Source organism: Aquarana catesbeiana, linkage group LG06 (assembly GCF_042186555.1).
Source record: "Aquarana catesbeiana isolate 2022-GZ linkage group LG06, ASM4218655v1, whole genome shotgun sequence".
Taxonomy (NCBI): domain Eukaryota; kingdom Metazoa; phylum Chordata; class Amphibia; order Anura; family Ranidae; genus Aquarana; species Aquarana catesbeiana.
Window position 1 is genome coordinate 265,193,407 of NC_133329.1, and position 19,312 is coordinate 265,212,718.

Here is a 19,312-nt window from a genome sequence, read left to right on the forward strand (position 1 = left end):
GCTGGGAAGGAGAAGGGGCGGAGCTGGGAAGCAGAATGAGCATGGTCTGGAGGAGGAGTTCTGTCCTCCTCTCTGCTATCGACTGCTGAGACAAGGTGGGGGTGAAGACGAGAAGGGTGCCACAGCTGCAGGAGAGGGGCGAGGGCCAAATTAAATGACCTTGTGGGCCAGGTTTGGCCTGTGGGCCTTGTGTTGACACGTGGCCTAGGTGATCTGAGTGAAAGTTCGCCTCCCTCCCTCTCTGCCCACAACACGTTACAGGTCCCAGAAGGCTGTGGGACCTTTCACAAAGCGCAGCACGGCACGGTTATGCGCAGTGGGAAGCCAGGTGTGAAGCCACAAGGTGGCACAACTTGCTTCCCAAACTAAAGAGGCCAGCACCGGGGACCTAAAGACTGGTGAGGACAGTGCTAGATCCCTGGACAGGTAAAGTGCCCTTTTATTAAAAGTAAGCGTCTACCATATTTGTAGCTGCTGACTTTTTAATTTTTTTTTTTTTTTTGTCAGACTGAAGAACCGCTTTAATTAATGATTTAAAATAAATTGCAGTTTTTCAATACTTGATATCCTATGAAAAAATCTTGATGGAAATCAGGAATCTTCCTGTTTTTTAAAAATCCTGTTGGAAGCAACATTTTTAAGTAACCCATGCATTCTATTTGCTTTCTTTCTGCTAAAGACAATTTGGGCACTTTAACAGCTGTTCAGCTTCTGCAGGACATGGCAACAAAGTTCAGCAAGCTCTGCTACCTAATTGGCCAGCATGGAACCTCCTTAAGCAACTTCTTACGAGGATCAAAGGATGCAAGTAACCTTTCGGTCTTGGAGCACTCGAATATCTTCTTGGATAGTTATACAGAGTCAGTATGTTTTTTTGTGTCTAAATCCTGAAATCTTTTGAATGATTACAAAAATTCCACCCACTACTCGAAATCCGTGTTGGCTAGGGTTTGGTATGGGATGGCATGCATCAGACGAGTCACATAAGTGGCTACAACAGTGATGTTCCCTTGAAGTGCGCTCTGCTGCCATTCAGTCTGTAATGCCTTTCTGATGATCAAACAGGGTATGCTGGCTTTAAAATGGCCCCTGATCTTCACTGACAGTTTGAGAACTTCTGTTTCTCCCACCACTTAAACACAATAGTCCACTATATGTAGAATTATACACCTATACAGTAAGGAAAAAATGATTTGATCCCCTGTAGATTTTGTAAGTTTGCCCACTTACAAAGAGATGAAGGGTCTATAGTTTTTATAAGAGGTGTGTTTTAAATGACAGAGACCGAATATCAACCAAAAATCCAGAAAAAACACAAACTGTTCAGTAAGTAAAATAAGTATGTGATCCCTACCAACCAACAAGAAATCTGGCTCCCACAGACTGGCTACAGTATGTGCTCATGTAGTACACAGATTAGTCCTGTCAATTTAAAAAGGTGCTCCTAAGGACAACTCATTATGTGTATAAAAGACACCTGTCCACAGAATCTCTTTCTTCCATTCAAAGCTGCCATCATGGGCAAGACCAAAGAGCTGTCAAAGGACATCAGGGACAAGATTGTAGACCTGCACAAGGTTGTAAATGGGCTACAAGACCATCAGCAAGGAGCTTGGTAAGAAGGAGACAACTGTTGGAGTGATTATTCTCAAATGGTCTGGAGCTCCATGCAAGATTTTGCTTCATGGGGTAAGGATGATTATGAGATAAAGTGAGGGATCAGCCCAGAACTACACAGGAGGAGCTTGCGAATGACCTCAAGGCAGTTGAGACCACAGTCGCCAAACAAACCATTGGTAACACAATATGCCGCCATGAATTGAAATCCTGCAGCGCCCAGAAGGTCCCCCTCCTCAAGAAGGCACATGTTCAGCCCTGTCTGAAGTTTACCAACGAACATCTAAATGATTCAGAGTAGGATTGGGAGAAAGTGCTGTGGTCAGATAAGACCAAAATTGAGCTCTTTGGCATTAACAACTCGTCATGTTTGGAGGAAGAAAAGTGCTGACTATGACCCCAAGAACATCATCCCTACAATCAAGCACTTAGATGTTAACATTATGCTTTGGGGCTGTTTCTCTGGTACAGCCTGACTTTGCCGCATTGAGGGGCCAATGGACAGGGTCATGTATTGTAAAATCTTGGATGAGAACCTTCTTTCCTCCGACAGAACGTTGAAGTTGGGTCATGAATGGGTCTTTCAGCAATGACCCAATACATACCATACATACAAGGGAGTGGCTCAAGAAGAAGCACATTAAGGTCATGGAGTGGCCTAGCAAGTCTTCAGACCTTAACCCATAGAAAATTTAAGGAGGGAGCTGAAACTTCGAGTTGCCAAGTGACAGCCTTAAGGATTTGGAGAAGATCTGTAAAGAAGAGTGGACCAAAATCCCTCCTGAGATGTTTGTAAAACTTTTAACCACTACAAGAAACGTCTTACCTCTGTGCTTGCCAACAAGAGTTTCTCCCCCAAGTACTAAGTCATGTTTTGCTTGGGGCTCAAATACTTATTTTACTCACTGAACTGTAACTCAATTTATAACATTTGTATCATGTTTTTCTTTCTGGCATTTTGGGTGATAGTCTGTCTCTACCATTTAACCGGTTCCCAAACCACCGCATGTAGATATACGTCAACAGAATGGCACGGCTGCGCAAATGGGCGTACCTGAACGTCCCTTTGAATTTGCTGCCATGCCATCGCATGCGCGGCCCCGCCGCAAGCTCCATGAGTAGGATCGCAGGTCCCGCGGACTCAATGTCCGCATGATACCCGCAATCGTCTCATGAAGAGGAAGAATGGGGAAATGCTAATGTAAACAAGCATTTCCCCGTTCTGCCTAGTGACACTGTCACTGATCACTGCTCCCTGTAATCGGGAGCGGTGATCAGTGATGTGTCACACGTAGCCCCTCACCCTCACAGTTAGAATCAGTCCCTTGGACACACTTAACCCCTACAGCGCCACCTAGTGTTAACCCCTTCACTGCCAGTCACATTTACACAGTAATCAATGCATTTTAAATCGAACTGATCAATAAATGTGAATGGTCCCAAAAATGTGTCATAATTGTCCGATGTGTCTGCCATAATGTCACAGTCATGATAAAAATCGCTGATCGCCACCATTACTAGTAAAAAAAAAAAAAAATATTAATAAAAATGCCATAAAACTATCCCCTATTTTGTAGACGCTATAACTTTTGCGCAAACCCATCAATAAACGCTTATTGTGATTTTTTTTTTTTTTTTTTTTTGTAGAAGAATATGTATCGGCCTAAAATAAGGAAAAAACATTTTTTTATATATTTTTTGGGGATATTTATTATAGCAAAAAGTAAAAAATAAAGCTTTTTTTTTTTTCAAAAATTGTTGCTCCTTTTTTGTTTATAGCGCAAAAAATAAAAACCGCAGAGGTGATCAATACCACCAAAAGAAAGCTCTATTTGAGGGAAAAAAGGACGTCTGTTTTGTTTGGGAGCCACGTCGCACGACCGCGCAATTGTCAGTTAAAGCGACGCAGTGCTGAATCGCAAAAAGTGCTCTGGTCTTTGGCCAGCCAAATGGTCCGGGGCTTAAGTGGTTAAAATACACATATGATAAAAATTATAGATCCTTCATTTCTTTGTAAGTGGGCAAACTTACAAAATCTGCAGGGGATCAGAAAATTATTTTCCACCACTTATTCTAGTAGCACCACAATAATTGTATAGTGTATTCATGTCATCATTGCGTTGGTATAAAGAGAATCTATACTTTTCTGCACATAACTTAGTATATGTATAAATATGAGCACCTTGGTATTAGACAATCTTATCAACTTTTTTTATGTATAGTTAGTAGATATATATGCACATGAGTGCAGCCACACTTGCTCATTATTTATGCAAGCTTTGCTTGCTGCTTAGTATTGCTGTACAGCAGTTTTGCTTAAGGCCCCATTCACACTTGCGCGACTTTTCCTGCGACTTTGGACATCAGAGTTGCATGACAAGTCGTACCCCATGATTCCCAATGATAACCATTCATATCTGTGTGACTTCAAGTCGCGCCGACTTCAAAGTAGTCCCTCTACTACTTTGGTCCAGTTTTGATGCGAGTTGAGGTCCATAGACCTCACATTTACACAGGCATTACCTAAAATTGTGGCAAAATCTGGCAACTTTCAAGTCGTGGCAGTGTGAAAGGGACCTTACTATTCCTGTCTCTCAACTGTAATAGGGCGTACACCCTCGGACTTTGTTCGGACATTCCGACAACAAAATCCTAGGATTTTTTCCGACGGATGTTGGCTCAAACTTGTCTTGCATACACACGGTCACACAAAGTTGTCGGAAAATCCGATCGTTCTACACGCGGTGACGTAAAACATGTACATCGGGACTATAAACGGGGCAGTGGCCAATAGCTTTCATCTCTTTATTTATTCTGAGCATGCGTGGCACTTTGTCCGTCGGATTTGTGTACACACGATCGGAATTTCCGACAACGGATTTTGTTGTCGGAAAATTTTATCTCCTGCTCTCCAACTTTGTGTGTCGGAAAATCCGATGGAAAATGTCCGATGGAGCCCACACACGGTCGGAATTTCCGACAACACGCTCCGATCGCACATTTTCCATCGGAAAATCCGACCGTGTGTACGGGGCATAAGACTGTCAGTCTGCTTAAAAGCCAAGTTCACCTTTTTTGTGAAAAAAAATTATAAATGCACTTGTTTTTGCAGGGGAAAAAAAAATGCATTTATTTTTTTTTCACAGGGGCCTGCAGAGCATTGCACCCACAATCTAACATTGTATGTTTCTTTTGCCTGTGAAAGTCCATTAAACAAAATCAAATGTTAACCAAACCATAATTTTGAAGTACCTTCAAATGACATTCATAAAGTCCTCAAATGTACTGGGAATTTTATACAAATTTTGTACAAGTACTCGCACTAACGTTTGAAAATCTACTAGTCTGTGGCCAGCTTTACACCGACTTAAAATAGTTTATCTATTTGGGTAAGCTGTCATTTAGCAGATATGTCACCAGATATACAAAGGGCTAACAGAGGAAGAACTGGCTATTCTATATTTAAGTAATTTTTAGCTACGTATTCCTAAAACATTGTGGAGAAATAGAACAGCAATCATGTGAATATGTAGACGTCACATTGAATATTTCTTTCAGTTAAACTTGTGTGCTCACTGAAAGTACACTTTTTCTCTTTAGAGATTATTATTATTATTATTATTATTATTATTAATATTGTTATTATACAGGTTTCCTATAATGCCAACAGTTTGCACAGTGCTTTACAATGTTAGGGCAAACAGTACAGTTACAATACAATTCAATACAGGAGGAATCAGAGAACCCTGCCTGTTACAGTTTACAATCTAAGAGGGAGGGTCAAGTTATACAAAAACTGGGGTGAATATGGAGAACGTGGCATTAGAAAGAAGTATGGCTTGTTTGGGTAACACTGTTAAATGGTGTTCCAGGAACCAAGTACTGCTTTTGTCTAGAAAACATAACTACTTCCCATATCAGCTAGGAATTTTCTGCTGACGCCTTCAGAAAAGCTGTCTTGTGACTGTCTGCAATGGAATGGGAGGCTCTTGTAGTGTCCTTTAAGTAGACTGGGCAGTCAGAAAGCTAAATGTTTCCTTTTGTATTGACCAAACAGCAACGGTCTGCAATTTTTCTAGTACTGTCTGTAGATGATGTGTGCGGTTACATTTTTAGCATGCCATCTGTATTTTAGCATGCTCCTTATACATAGCTTTTGCTTTGTTAATTGAAAATGGTTAAATATAATGCAATGGTTTAGATTCTTAGGCTATTTTCAATTACTTGTTTTGCAGGTATAGCGCTTCTCTTTGCAACTTCTTGGTCATGGGAGGTTTTTCGCTTCTGTCCAAACCAGCCATGTAAGTTTGTTTTTTGTTTTTTTTTTTAGTACTGCACACTTTATTTTTACTGATTTGATCTTGATACATGCATTGGGTAACATCAATCTTGGGGTTTAGAAATATTTTTTATTTTTCGGCTTCCCAGTTGGTTGGCAGACGAGTCACCAAATATGTTTTTAATTTGCCATTATGAAATTTACAAAGTTAAACGCCATAGATTGTTGGCCCATGTGAAATCAACATGTCAATCTAAAATGGCTGCACTGCTCTTTTCTTTTTTTTTTTTTTTCCAGATATCTTTTAAAAAGGATTTAGGTTGTCTCTTGACAATAGGTCAGATGCTGCATTTGATAACACTCCTCTGAACATTATTTTATGACCGGCCATCTGTTTGGATTGTACAACAGTAGTAACTCTAACGATAGACAGGACAATTTTCTTTATCGTAAATCACGGGACACAGAGCCACGGTATTTACTGTATGGGTTATATAGGCACCTTTTTAGGTGATGGACACTGGTACACCCTAGACAGGAAGTTTAGCTCCCTATATAACCCCTTCCCTTACTGGGAGTACCTTTTTTTTTTTTTTGCGTGTGTTAGGTGTGTCAAGAACAAGGGATCCACTTGCATGCGGGACAGATGCGTTGGTAACCCTGTGGGATCAGTTCTCACTGATTTATGCATTCCCTCCTATTCTGCTGCTACCACGACTTCTTCGCAGGATCAAGCAGGAAAAGAAGTCGGTGCTTCTGGTGGCCCCAGCGTGGCCCAGAAGATCTTGGTATGCAGAAATAGTAAAGATGGAGGTAGGGGCCCCATGGATCCTACCGCCACGACCAGACCTGTTATCGCAGGAACCAGTGTTCCATCCTACCTTACAAATGCTAAATTTAACAGTTTGGCTTTTGAAACCCACATTCTGAGGAATCGCGGCCTTTCAGTGATATCTACCTTGATTGATGCAAGGAGGCCAGCTTCTAGAGTCATTTTTTTATAGAGTCTGGAAGGCATATGTTTCCTGGTGTGAATCCAGGGGTTGGCATCCCAGAAAGTATATCATAGGTAGAATCCTTGCTTTTCTGCAAATGGGGTTAGAGATGAAGCTGAGCTTGTGTACTATAGGGCCATGTCTCGTTTCAACGTCCACTTGCTTCACATTCTTTGGTCCGAAGCTTTATACAGGGGGTAACGCGGCTTAATCCACCAGTTAGAGCCACCCCTGAACCCTTGGGACTTGAATTTAGTTCTGTCGGCATTACAGAAACAGCTTTTTGAGCCAATACGACATATTTCCTTGGTCCATTTGACAAGGAAGCTAGTTTTTCTGGTAGCCATTTCTTCTGCAAGAAGGGTATCAGAATTGGCGGTTTCAGGTTACTTCTAAACCAGGATATTATTCTGCCTTCATTTTTTCCGGAAGAAAAGTCACTACATTCTCTGGATGTAGTGAGAGCGGTCAAAATCTATATGGAGGCGACTGCTCAGGTTCGGAAAACGGATGTTTTGTTTGTGTTGCCTGAAGGTCCTAGAAAAGGACAGGCAGTGTTGAAATCTACTATTGCTAAGTGGATTCGGCAAGTAATTATTCAAGCTTATGGTTTGAAGAGGAAAGTTCCACCTTTTCAAATCAAAGCACACTCCACCAGGGCTGTTAGTGCTTCATGAGCAGTGTATCACCAGGCCTCCATGGCTCTAATCTGCAAGGCCGCAACTTGGTCTTCAGTCCATACATTCACCAGATTCTATATCGCCTTTGGGCGCAGTGTGCTGCAGACAGCGGTAATAGGTCCTCAGGTCTGATTGCACCCTACTTTTGTTTGTGTCTCCCTCCCCTCAGATAGCATTGCTCTGGGACATCCCATACAGTAAATACCGTGGCTCTGTGTCCCGTGATGTACGATAAAGAAAATAGGATTTTTATAACAGCTTACCTGTAAAATCCTTTTCTTGGAGTACATCACGGGACACAGAGGTCCCTTCCCTCTTCTAATACACGTATATTGCTTTGCTACAAAACTGAGGTACTCCCAGTTAGGGGAGGGGTTATATAGGGAGCTAAACTTCCTGTCTAGGGTGTGCCAGTGTCCATCACCTGAAGGTGCCTATATAACCCATACAGTAAATACTGTGGCTCTGTGTCCTGTGATGTACTCCAAAAAAGGATTTTACAAGTAAGCTGTTATAAAAATCCTATTTTCTAGCAATATCAGCCACTTTCTTTCTGTTTTCATTTGTAAAATAATTGAACAGATCAAGGCAACCTACCACCTAGACATTTAAAGTATATAGCAATGATGGTGCATCATATGATAGGGATGCTGGAGATGGGGTATTGCTGGTACGAGCACCCAGGAATTTAGGCACCCCCGCGATACTTGCCCCAGGTGGTTTTTCTCCCAAGAGGATACATCCACACGTGCTGTATTTGACTACCTGTAATGGGGGTCAACACGCTCTGGTGAGTAGGATGCACATATGAATGACGGTGAGGAGAAGACACATTGGGGGTTATTTACAAAAAGCACATCCAATTTGCACTGTAAGTGCACTTGGAAGTGCAGTCGCTGTAAAGGGTAGATCTGAAATGAAGGGAAGCTTTGCTGATGTTATCATCCAATCATGTGCAAGCTAAAATCCTGTTTTTTTACTTTCCTTGCATGTCCCACTCGGATTTACAGCGACTGTACTTCCAAGTGCACTTGTAGTGCAAAATGGATTTGCCTCTCATAAATAACCCTCATTGAGTCACGGGTGTTTCTGATTACAGAATTGTTTTTGGAGAACACTGAGTGTTTATGGGATATTACGTCATATCTCCATGAGGTTTTTTCGAACTATATAGCACTTTATTCACTTATCACAATATTTATGTTATATGGATGCACATGCACTTTATTTGAGTGTGGTTAATTCATTTTTCAGTTTATCATTGTTGTGCTATTTTAGCTTTATAACGTGCAGCTTTCATTTATAGATATTGTTTATTATTTTACACATTGCCTTTGTGCAGGTGTCGGGTTAATTTACTCATATACATCTTGTAACCTAGATTGGGTTTGCAAACCGTTCCTAAGTCGTCTGATGAGCGGAGCCAGATTTTTAACAAGGTTACGCTGGAGAGACTGTTGTATGACAACCTGGATCAACAGTTGGCCTGAGTACCCTCAAGGGTCAGATCTGAGCACTTGCAGTCTTGTTCCAGAGACTGCTTTCTTTCCAATCTTTACATCTCCAGTAATCCAGAGATCTCAATTTGGTTCTTTCAGATTTTCAGAAAGCCCGTTTTGAACTTATCGGGGATGTTCCTTTTCCACTCTTACTCACAAGGTTGCGATCTCTGTTGCCATCACCTCTGCAAGGCTTATTTCTGAACTGGAAGCCTGGTCCTGCAAAGAACCTTTTTTGGTCCTACTTAAAAACAAGGTGCTGTTGAGACCCAGAGCCTCCTTCCTTTTCAAGGTGGTTTTGGCCTTTCGTCTCAAGGAAGATATTGTTCTTATGCCCATGTGTTCAACTCTAGTGCATTAAAAGGAAATTTCTCTCCATTGTCTGGATGAAGTGCATTAGTGTACATTTACTTGACTTGATTTATCTTACAGCAACTGCTTCCATTTCAAAAACTGATTCTACTCTTTATCATCTCTGATGGTCCCTGTGAGAGGGAACTTGCTTCTTATTCCACCATTTTGCAGTGGCTCTTATGCTCGTAAGCATAAGTTTCCACCCTTTATGTTTAGGTTGCACTCATATCTGTGTGTGGTTCTTGGGGTTTTCAGCATCAGGCTACTGTTTCCCAGATTTGCAGGGCTGCCACCTGTTCTTTTGTTCACGCGTTCTTTAAGTTTTACCAGGTGGATGCTTAAAGTGGTTTTATACCACTCGGTTTGCTCCATTGACACAGACAGAGAGACTCATCCCCGCCCACCACTCTCGTGTCACAGAATTTTATTGACAGCAGCGGGAGCCAATGACTCCCGTTGCTTTCAATCAGTCCAATGAGTAGAGAGACAGCGGCTGGAGTCGCTGCGCTCGTGCACATCGCTGGATCAGGCTCAGGTAAGAATAAGTGGGGGAGGGGGTCTGAGGCCTGGGGGCAGCTGCGGCACAGAAGGGTTTTCACCCTATTGCATAGATTCCACTAAGGTGAAAAACCTTACGGCTTTAGAACCACTTTAAGCCTTCTAGGCATAAGGTCCTTCAGGCAGCCCTAAGTGTTGTTGCTATGTGGGCCTTTTGGTGTTTTATTGCTTATGCCCACCCCTCAGTTGGTCTGCTTTTGGACTTTTCAATTTTTTCTAAATTCTGTGTCCCTCAATGAATAAGAAAGAAAATTGGATTGTTTTCTTTTATTTTTAAATTCTTTATTTTTGGGGACAGCAAGTCCCCTAATACAGCAAGCAAATGCACAAGCCAATAAAGCCACGTTGCCATGGGTCATGACCTCAATAGAATGGACAGAGTACTAATTGGAAATCACTGAGTTTAGTAGCATTCAAGGTAGGCAGGATATTGCAGGGGCAATGAGTATACACCTATAAGAAGACACTGTTGAACTCCACAGGAAGTGAAAGAGATCTGGCTAATAACCATACGAAGAAGGGGTGTATGTTCCAGACGGGCAAACACAAAGGGGTGTCCTGCCCATCTGTCCTGCCCCTCTGGATCAGAGAACATACACCCTGCCAAAATGGACGAACCAGCGGCTACATGCGATGTAGAGTCGTGGGGACTTTATACAACCGGATTAACAGGTTATACCCAGGCCTCTGTAGTCTCAAAGAGATAGAAGAGTCATGTGCGCAACAGAGAATAAACTTGAGTTGTTCAACAGCAAACTGCCGGTGCAGGTCCATTTCCCATGCCCTGAGGAGGAGAAGGGGGGGTGCTTCCTCATCCACATGGCAAATGATTGCAGCGTAAGCAGCCAAAAGTGCATGGTGAAGTGGGTGAAAGCTTGTGCAAATGGATTCAAGGGGTGTAGGGTCTAGAACCCTGCTTTAGAGCACGGGGGATAGAGGAAAGAGAGTCTGATCTGGTGCCCCTATCAGACTTGCAAGGCAGGGTCAGAAATTTGGATTTTTATACTAGCTTCAAAATCCTTTTCTTGGTGTTTTATTAAGGGGCACAGGTCCCAGCCCTCCGTATCTTGATCTTGGAATGGTCTTTCTACACAGCTGAGGCATGCTGGAGGGGGAGTACATGTATTGTTAATACATGGTTTTTAAAAGTTGCATTTTACATTATAATGATTTTTTTCTAGATTTTGATTTGGGTGTAATTTCAGGGATTTCTTCACTAAGAACCAAGAGCTTTTGCAGAATCTCAGCTATATAAAGGATGAGGGCACCACAATTCCTGAGACTCTTAGTAGCCTCTTCTTTTCACCAATAATCCGACTGCATGAGTATGCCAGATTATTGCTCAAGCTGGCCATGTGCTTTGAAGTGGTAAGTGCTTGTCGTCATTTTTTTTATTTGTATTATGTAGAGTACAGTAATGTGTTAAGCTAAAAAACGCTTAGGGTTTAATACTACTTTAATACTTGTTTGTTTTATGTGTTAGTCATCAACAGAATACAAGAAGCTGCAAGACTGCAGCACTAACTATGATGCTTTAGCACTTGCCCTTAACCGGAAGAAGAAGGAAGCTGAGTATACTTTGGGATTCTGGAAGACGTTTCCAGGAAAAATGACCGTATGTATACATCCTTAGGCCTTAACATTTCAAACTGAACTTCTGGAGAAAGACACTAGCAGAGTGCACATTTCATGTCAGAAAGATCAATAGATCCTTAGATCTAGGCAGGGGAAATTTCAAGCAAAGCTCAACCTTTCTTGTAAAGGTTGACCTTGATTGCTTTCTATTAACCTTTGAGACCATCCATTACATTAAAGGACCAATTTAAAAAAATGAGACTGAAGATGGCCTTTAAGATGAATCTGTCGCCTAGTCCAGTAATAGTCCCATTTAAAGCGTATCTATAATATAGCTTCCCTATGCATAAAGTAATGCAAGCAGCATATCACATCACGGGGGCGACTTAAATCCCTGGGCCTTGGACCCAAGGTTCTATGTACTCTATCGAGTACCAAGTTCAGGGGTGTAGCATCCTCAAGCAATTTTTAAAAAATAGACTTTACCGTGTCCTGAAGATTTTCCTGATCCGTAGTTTCTGGGATCCCCCTGAGCCGAACATTGTTTCGACGGCTGCGGTTCTCGAGGTCCTCCAACTGTAGCTGTAACGTCACTGCATTATCTGCCTGGGTGAGCTTTTCTTTCTCCAGACAGCGACTCTTTTCTCCAGGGTCTGCAATCCCACCTCACCATCTGTTACACGCTCTGCTAGTACTTGCAGCTCTGTATGCACCTGTTGAAGTTCTTTACAATGTGTTTCCTCTGCTTTTAAAATGATAGCTTCTATATCCGCTCTAGTAGGGAGAGCCAATATGAGCATTCTCAAATCCTCCATTCCCAGATTACCTGGCTCCATATCCCCACACTGCAAAGGTAATCTTCCAGCTACCACAGCATGCATCTGAGGGCTCTGTGGAATAGTCTGAAGGGCTTCCAGACTCATCCTCACCTCCCTCTGTGTTTGTGTAATTAGCGTGGCAGGTCTCTCACTAGTACCACACAGCCCGTCTATCCATTCACTTCCGGCATCAGGTCCCTGCTCCACCCGGAAGAACTGCTGTATCTCCGGCTGCTGCCCCCCTTCCTTGGCTATTTTCACCCCTTTAGCTGCGCCGGCCGCCTTGCGGGAGATTTTAGTCTCCCGCTGTCTCCCCGCTTGCATACCGCTGAGCCGCTGGGGTACTGCTTCGGCCGATTCCAAGCTCTGTGCTCTGGGCTCTCTCTCAATCTGCCTCTTCTGGAGCTAGCGTGGACCAGGAGCTCTCACAGCATGAGTCCTCACTCGGACATGCTCAGCAATAAAGCGTATCTAAACAGAAAAACAAAAATGTAACTCAGCTTACCAGTCTATAGAAGTGGTGGTTGCATTGGTTTTCTTTTTTCAGCCTTTTACTTTTGCGTCTGGTAGCCCTGAAAATAACGCACTTCCTGTGTTGTGTCTACATTTCTTTTCTCCACTGTCATCTGTGAAGCCACGGTAGTCGCATAGGGTGGACTTCATACAGGTCTGCCTTTGTTCCTCTCTATTACAGGGTAGATTGATAAGAATGTTTGTGCCTTCTTTTAAGCTCACAGTAAGTGACAAATAACTAAGCTCACAGTAAGTGACAAGAACACTGCATTTTTGGCAAGATTAAAGTACCGTAGTTTAGCCTAAAACTAAATAACTATAAATCTACTGGCAGCCACATTCTAAGACTAATCTATCTAACCCTGTAAAGCAAAAATCACTATACATACCTTTTCTGCAGCCGATCCGCTCCGATCTCCAGTGGCGGATGCTGTGTGGAAGAGACAGCTGACAATGGCTGGGAAGTGACGTCACCCATAGACTATGGGGCTTCCATTGTCGGCTGCCGCTTCTGCACTTGCATACATAGAGAAGCCTTCGCTGACAGCTCAGTGTGGGACCGGACCGGATTGGCTGCAGAAAAGGTATGTATACTGATTTTTTTTTTTTTTATTCTTTTTTTGATTTACAGGGTTAGATTAGTCTCAGAATGTGGCTGCCAGTAGATTTAGAGTTAGTTTTAGGCTGAACTTCTACTTTTGTTTTGTTCTGTACTTGCCGAAAATGTTCTTACCCTGAAAAATGAAAATGAATGGGGCCACAGCGTCTAAGTACTGGTAAGCCACAATATGTTTCATTTTTGTTTTGGATGTGGATAAGCATTGAGGACTCGTTCACGTGTGCAGTAGTCCTTGTCGCTTTTCTGAGGAGTTTGACTGGCAGGGAGGAGGCAGAATGTCGCCTCCTCACTAACTGATTTTACCCTGTAAATTTTGCACTGCTGCGCCGCAATCGCCTGCATTGCATGTGGTTGTGGAGCAGTTGCAGCACAGCACCATGAAAATGCATGGGACAAGTTTGACGGCACTAATGCCCACCAAACGCGGAATACTGTTAAATTTGTCCTGCAGAGCACAGCATCATGGCTGCAGCATATGTGCAGCCCTGAACGGCAGCATGCCCTCGTTTAGGCACTTGTATTTACCATACCCCTAGCCGCACGTGTGAATGAACCCTAAAGGTGCTTTATATATAGATTTTTTTATTTCAGAGAAACGTTAACTTATATATTTATTGCAGTGTATTACCCTAGCTATAGGCAAACAGATATAAACTCCAAATTTGCATGATCATGAGAGATGACCTTGTATATAGGGCAAATAGGAACATTTATGCAGTTGTATTGTTCTTAACCCAATATGGGGAGCTGCATTGGTAGGGATGCAAGAACTGCAGCTATTTTTGTACTTAAGACCATGACTTCTGTCTAAATAGATAGTATGCTGTCACCACCTGGAATTGCTTTGAAAATAAATGTATGGGTATATTTAATTTACATACTTTGTAGGAACTGACAGATTAATTGTAAGTGTATGTTGTTGTTTTTATTGTGATCACTTGTGGGTTTGTAGCCTTTTAGAAGTAATTTTCTCATTTTGTCTATATCTCCTTTCTCTGCAGGATTCTCTTAGGAAACCTGAACGTCGCCTGATCTGTGAGAGCAGCAACCGTGGGTTAGGTTTGCAAAATGCAGGAAGGTTCTCGGTTAACTGGTTCATACTTTTCAACGATGCCCTTGTTCATGCACAGGTAGAGGGTCTGCTTTTTATTACAATGTGATCCCACATTGTATTCATCCAGAGAATACAAAACTACCTATGAAGCGCTGCTGAGCCTAAGACCCCATACAAACTATACAACTTTTGTTGTCTGATTTCCTTTAGATTCACCAAAACCATATATGCAAGGTCCTGCCTGATTGCATACAAATTGAAACTTTTAAGGTTTGACCTCATATTTATATGGTTTTAGTAAATCTGAAGGAAAATATCGTCAGACATTTGTATAGTGTGTATCCAGCTTAACTCTGTTTTGTTCTGGGTGTGAGATGAGAAGTTCTCCACTTACTGGCAGAACACAAGGCTGAGACTGCATACAGTGGGGGGACATCAGTAAAGCTGGGGGGACAGTAGTAAAGCTGCGGTGCCACTTTTCTGGTGTTCAGTGCTCATTAATGTGTTGTTCCTAATTCAAAAGACTTCTGCAACATTTTTGGTTCTAAAAGCAACTCATGGAACAAATACAGGTATTCTAAGTTGCTCCACTTCTACGTTGTGGCACAACATCTGCACCAAATTCTAAATAAAATACCAACGTTGTTTTGTAGAGAGAGAGATTTTGCAAAAGTGTCTAACATGCGTTCTAAAAGTGGCATAGTGTACGCCAAATTCAGGTACAAATTCTAGACCGGTACATGAATTTGGCATATGCTACACCACTTTTACAACTCATTTGAAACACCGTTGCAAAATCTGTGAGTGCCAGTATCTATAAGTTCCAGGGAGTCTAACAAATGCACCCAGCGGGTGCACCTGTTAGTGCAGAAAGTAGTTTGTTTGGGCCAGTTTGAGACCATAAACCTCGACTTCGACTTTAGGAAGTGTGTGACAATCTGTTTAATTTGCACTTCCTGTGTACGCTGGATAATAGGCTCCACTCACCATTTCCCAGTTACAGGCTGGATTTCACTCATGAGCAGGTGTATACTGTGATCTTAATCCTATAAAAAACATTGCCATTATAATGCTCCGTACCAATCTATCAGTGAAATGAAACCCCTCCAACAGGTAGTTCAATTACTAAAGTAAATTGTAAGGGTAATTTTTATTTTTTTAAATAACAAACATGTCATACTTACCTCCTTTGTGCAGCTCGTTTTGTACAGAGTGGCCCCGAACCTGCTCTTCTGGGGTCCCCCGGTGGCTCTCGCGGCTCCTCCCCACATCTGATAACCTCTTCGGAGCAGCGCTTCCCTGATGGGGTTACCCTGCGGCTCCCGAGTCCAGCATTTGCATCTATAGACACAGAATGCCGGACTCGGCCCCGGCGCCCGCGTCATTGGATTTGATTGACAGCAGCGGGAGCTAATGGCTGCACTGCTATCAATCTATCCAATCAAGAGCCCATGGAGCAGGTGACTGACAGGTGTCTTTTCACCTTAATGCATAGGATACATTAACGTGAAAAAACCTTTACAACCCCTTTAATAACAAAGATAATAAACTTAAATACATAAAATAAACACAAAAATCACCCAGTGAAATATAAAGTTTCCACCATTAAATAGTTTATATAACTAGAATCACATATTGCAAAGTGTCCATGGGAATGTTTGACCATACTTCCAGAAGAGCATTTGTGAGGTCAGACACCGATGTTGGATGAGAAGGCCTGGCTCGCAGTCTCCACCCTAATTCATCCCAAAGGTGTTCTGTCACATTGAGGTCAGGACTCTGTGCAGGCCATTCAATTTCCTCCACCCCAAACTCGCTCATCCATGTCTTTATGGACCTTGTTTGTGTACTGGTGTGCAGTCATGTTGGAACAGGAAGGGGCCATCCCCAAATGCCTTGCTTTGTGCACCGGTCCAAATCATTTGGTGGAGGGGGGATTAAGGTGTGGGGTTGTTTTTCAGGGGTCAGGCTTGGCCCCTTTGTTCCAGTGAAGGGAACACTTAAAGTGGTTGTAAAGGCAGAAGGTTTTTTATCTTAATGCATTCCATGCATTAAGATGAAAACCTTCAGTGTACAGCAGCTCCCCTATTACCTACCTTCTCGTCTACATCAGTGCCTGACCTAACAAATATACTTCTGGAAGAATGGTCAAACATTCCCATAGACACACTCCTAAACCTTGTGGACAGCCTTCCCAGAAGAGTTGAAGCTGTTATAGCTGCAAAGGGTGGGCCAACTTAATATTGAACCCTACGGACTAAGACTGGGATGCCATTAAACTTTGTGTGTGTGTATGTATATATATATATATATATATATATTTATTTATTACACACACAGGCATCCCAATAAAGTGTATATAATTATGGATAGATTAAGGGCAGTTATGCCTGGAGGGAGACCTCTCCCATCGCTACTGGCTGCCATGTTTATTTTTTGTATTCCAAGTTTATTATCTTTGTTATTACAATTTGCACTACTTGTTGGAGGGGTTTCATTCCACTGACAGATTGGTATGGTTTCTCTTTTTTTTTTTTTTTTGGGTAGCAGCAATTGCACATACGTTTTTGTAATCGCTTTGAGTGCAGTGTTAATTGGTCAATTATAATGTTATATACATGTTGAATGTTTTTAGTTTTTAGAATGCTGCCAGCATGTATTTGACAGCTGCAATCGTGATATACATTGATGATGTCTGTCCATCACTGAGATCCAGCCTGCGACTGGATGCACTGAGCACACAATATATATGGGTATATGGCACCTTTGTGATAAATGATCTTTACCAATCACACTGAGCCTTTCTCACTCTTTCTTATTTTGTCTATTCTCTTTGCAGTTTTCTACACATCACATTTTCCCCCTTTGTACACTTTGGGTTGAACCAGTGTCTGAAGAAGTGGCTGGCATGTGGGTACAGTTGCACAAAATCAATTTGTTTTATAGTGCGGCATGCTTGTTTGCATTTTTGCTAGAAATAAATAGATAGTATCTCTCCCTGGAGGATTTATAAATGGCATTGCTTAGAATTTGAACACGTTCCATATATCTACTTAGTGTTTTATTCTCTGCTCTGGCGAGAAGCTGTTTTTTTCCCCAAATAAAATACTGTTTTGGTAATTGAAGAAGATGAGCCACTAAAAAAATCACTTTTTTAAACAGTACATCTTTATATGCAGTTTTAGAACTCATTTTCAAAACCTTACCACAAAAATGTACAGTATGTAAATTGACCTTCTGTGCAGCCATTGTAACCAAACCATTCTTTAGCAATGTTTAAAGCTGAATTCCAGTCAAACAACTAAACACACATAATAACTACATACTGTATATGAGAGCTATTTTACCTGCTAAGGATTTGTATTTCTGTTTATGCAATGTTAAGATTTACACAGCTCTGTTGCGTATCCTTGTCTATCATACAGGACCTGATCTTGGGCCTTGTTGTATCATCATCTAAGCCTTCGGTCACAACATGCCTGTACATAGACACAGACAGGGTAGTGTCACATATTACCCCAGCCAATGCTCTCATAACTGTTCTGAGAGCGTCTACTCAGTATCCTCCAAAGACACTGATGCCTACAATCTGAAATCTATTGCCCCTGTAGTTAGAGTCCTACCTGTTCTTGGGATGCCCTTCTGCAGATTTAGTGGCCAAATTCACCCAATTTCTTATGGATACTGACTGCAGAGGCTCTAAGCACACTATGAAGCGGTCCCCTGCAGAGTCTATCTCTGACGGTCAGACCACCCTGAGGCCTTAGAACAGAGTGGGCCATCAGTTACTGTCACCATCACTGACTCTGATTCAAAGTCCCAACAGTCTGTCTCATGAAGAGAAAGTTTTAAAGGACTACAGTCTCCTTTCCTCACTTCAGAATTACAAAATGTAATCTTGGCCCTAATTGATACAGTAGGCACTACCTTGCATTTGGAGTATCAGCCAGCTGTGTTCAACCTTGGGTCTTTTAACCCTTTCGCTACCAGGCCCTGTGCTCCATTTTGTACACTCAATTTTTCCTTTGCTTGTATATTTTTCACTTATAGCTTTTAGAGTTTGTGAAAGACCCCCCCCCACCCAAAAACCATATATTTTCTGAAAGCACATGACCAGTAGAATAAAAAGAAGGTACTGCTAATTTTTAAGGCCCCACAATTTTTGCGCAAATGTTTATCAAATCACTATTTTCACAAAAAAAAAAAACACTAAAATCATTATTTGCACACATAAACATTATATAACTTGCCTAATTCCTGTTAAATTCCTACTAAGGCCTCGTTCAGCGGGGTGTGCTAAAGCGTATGCCCATGGAGGGCCGTGTTTACCTGCATGAGGATTCACAGGTATTCTGTGTATCCCTGTGCAGGCAGTCCTATTCATGTCAAATGGGACACAGCAGCTGCAAGGACAGATCTGACATCCATGTAGGTGTAGGTGCATGGACCCAAACGCAGACAGTGTAAATTCAGGGACATGCACCCACACGGATGTCAAGTTGGGAGCAGTGGCTATGTCCTTGTAACTGCTGCATCCCAATTGACATGAATGGGACTGCCTGCACAGGAATACACGGAACACCTGTGCATTCCCGTGCAGCTGCTGTGTCCCAATGGACATGAATGGGACTGCCTGCATGGGGATGCACGGAACACATGTGCATCCCTCTGCAGCTAAACGCAGCCCTGTAGGGGTATGCCCTGCGTGAACAAGGCCCTAGGCTTTGTTTAGACTTACGGTTGGGAGGGGC

At 42.3% G+C, this 19,312-nt stretch overlaps 1 protein-coding gene across 1 annotated transcript in view; it reads left to right on the forward strand.

The window, feature by feature from the left end:
• The window catches only part of ALS2 (alsin Rho guanine nucleotide exchange factor ALS2), a 119,130-nt gene that overhangs the window by 58,261 nt on the left and 41,557 nt on the right, over positions 1 to 19,312 (forward strand). Inside the window, exons 11-16 of the mRNA XM_073633301.1 lie at positions 680 to 860; positions 5,853 to 5,918; positions 11,188 to 11,350; positions 11,466 to 11,597; positions 14,509 to 14,637; positions 17,401 to 17,471. Of these exons, the coding sequence (XP_073489402.1) occupies positions 680 to 860; positions 5,853 to 5,918; positions 11,188 to 11,350; positions 11,466 to 11,597; positions 14,509 to 14,637; positions 17,401 to 17,471 (742 nt within the window). The remainder of the gene's footprint in view (positions 1 to 679; positions 861 to 5,852; positions 5,919 to 11,187; positions 11,351 to 11,465; positions 11,598 to 14,508; positions 14,638 to 17,400; positions 17,472 to 19,312) is intronic.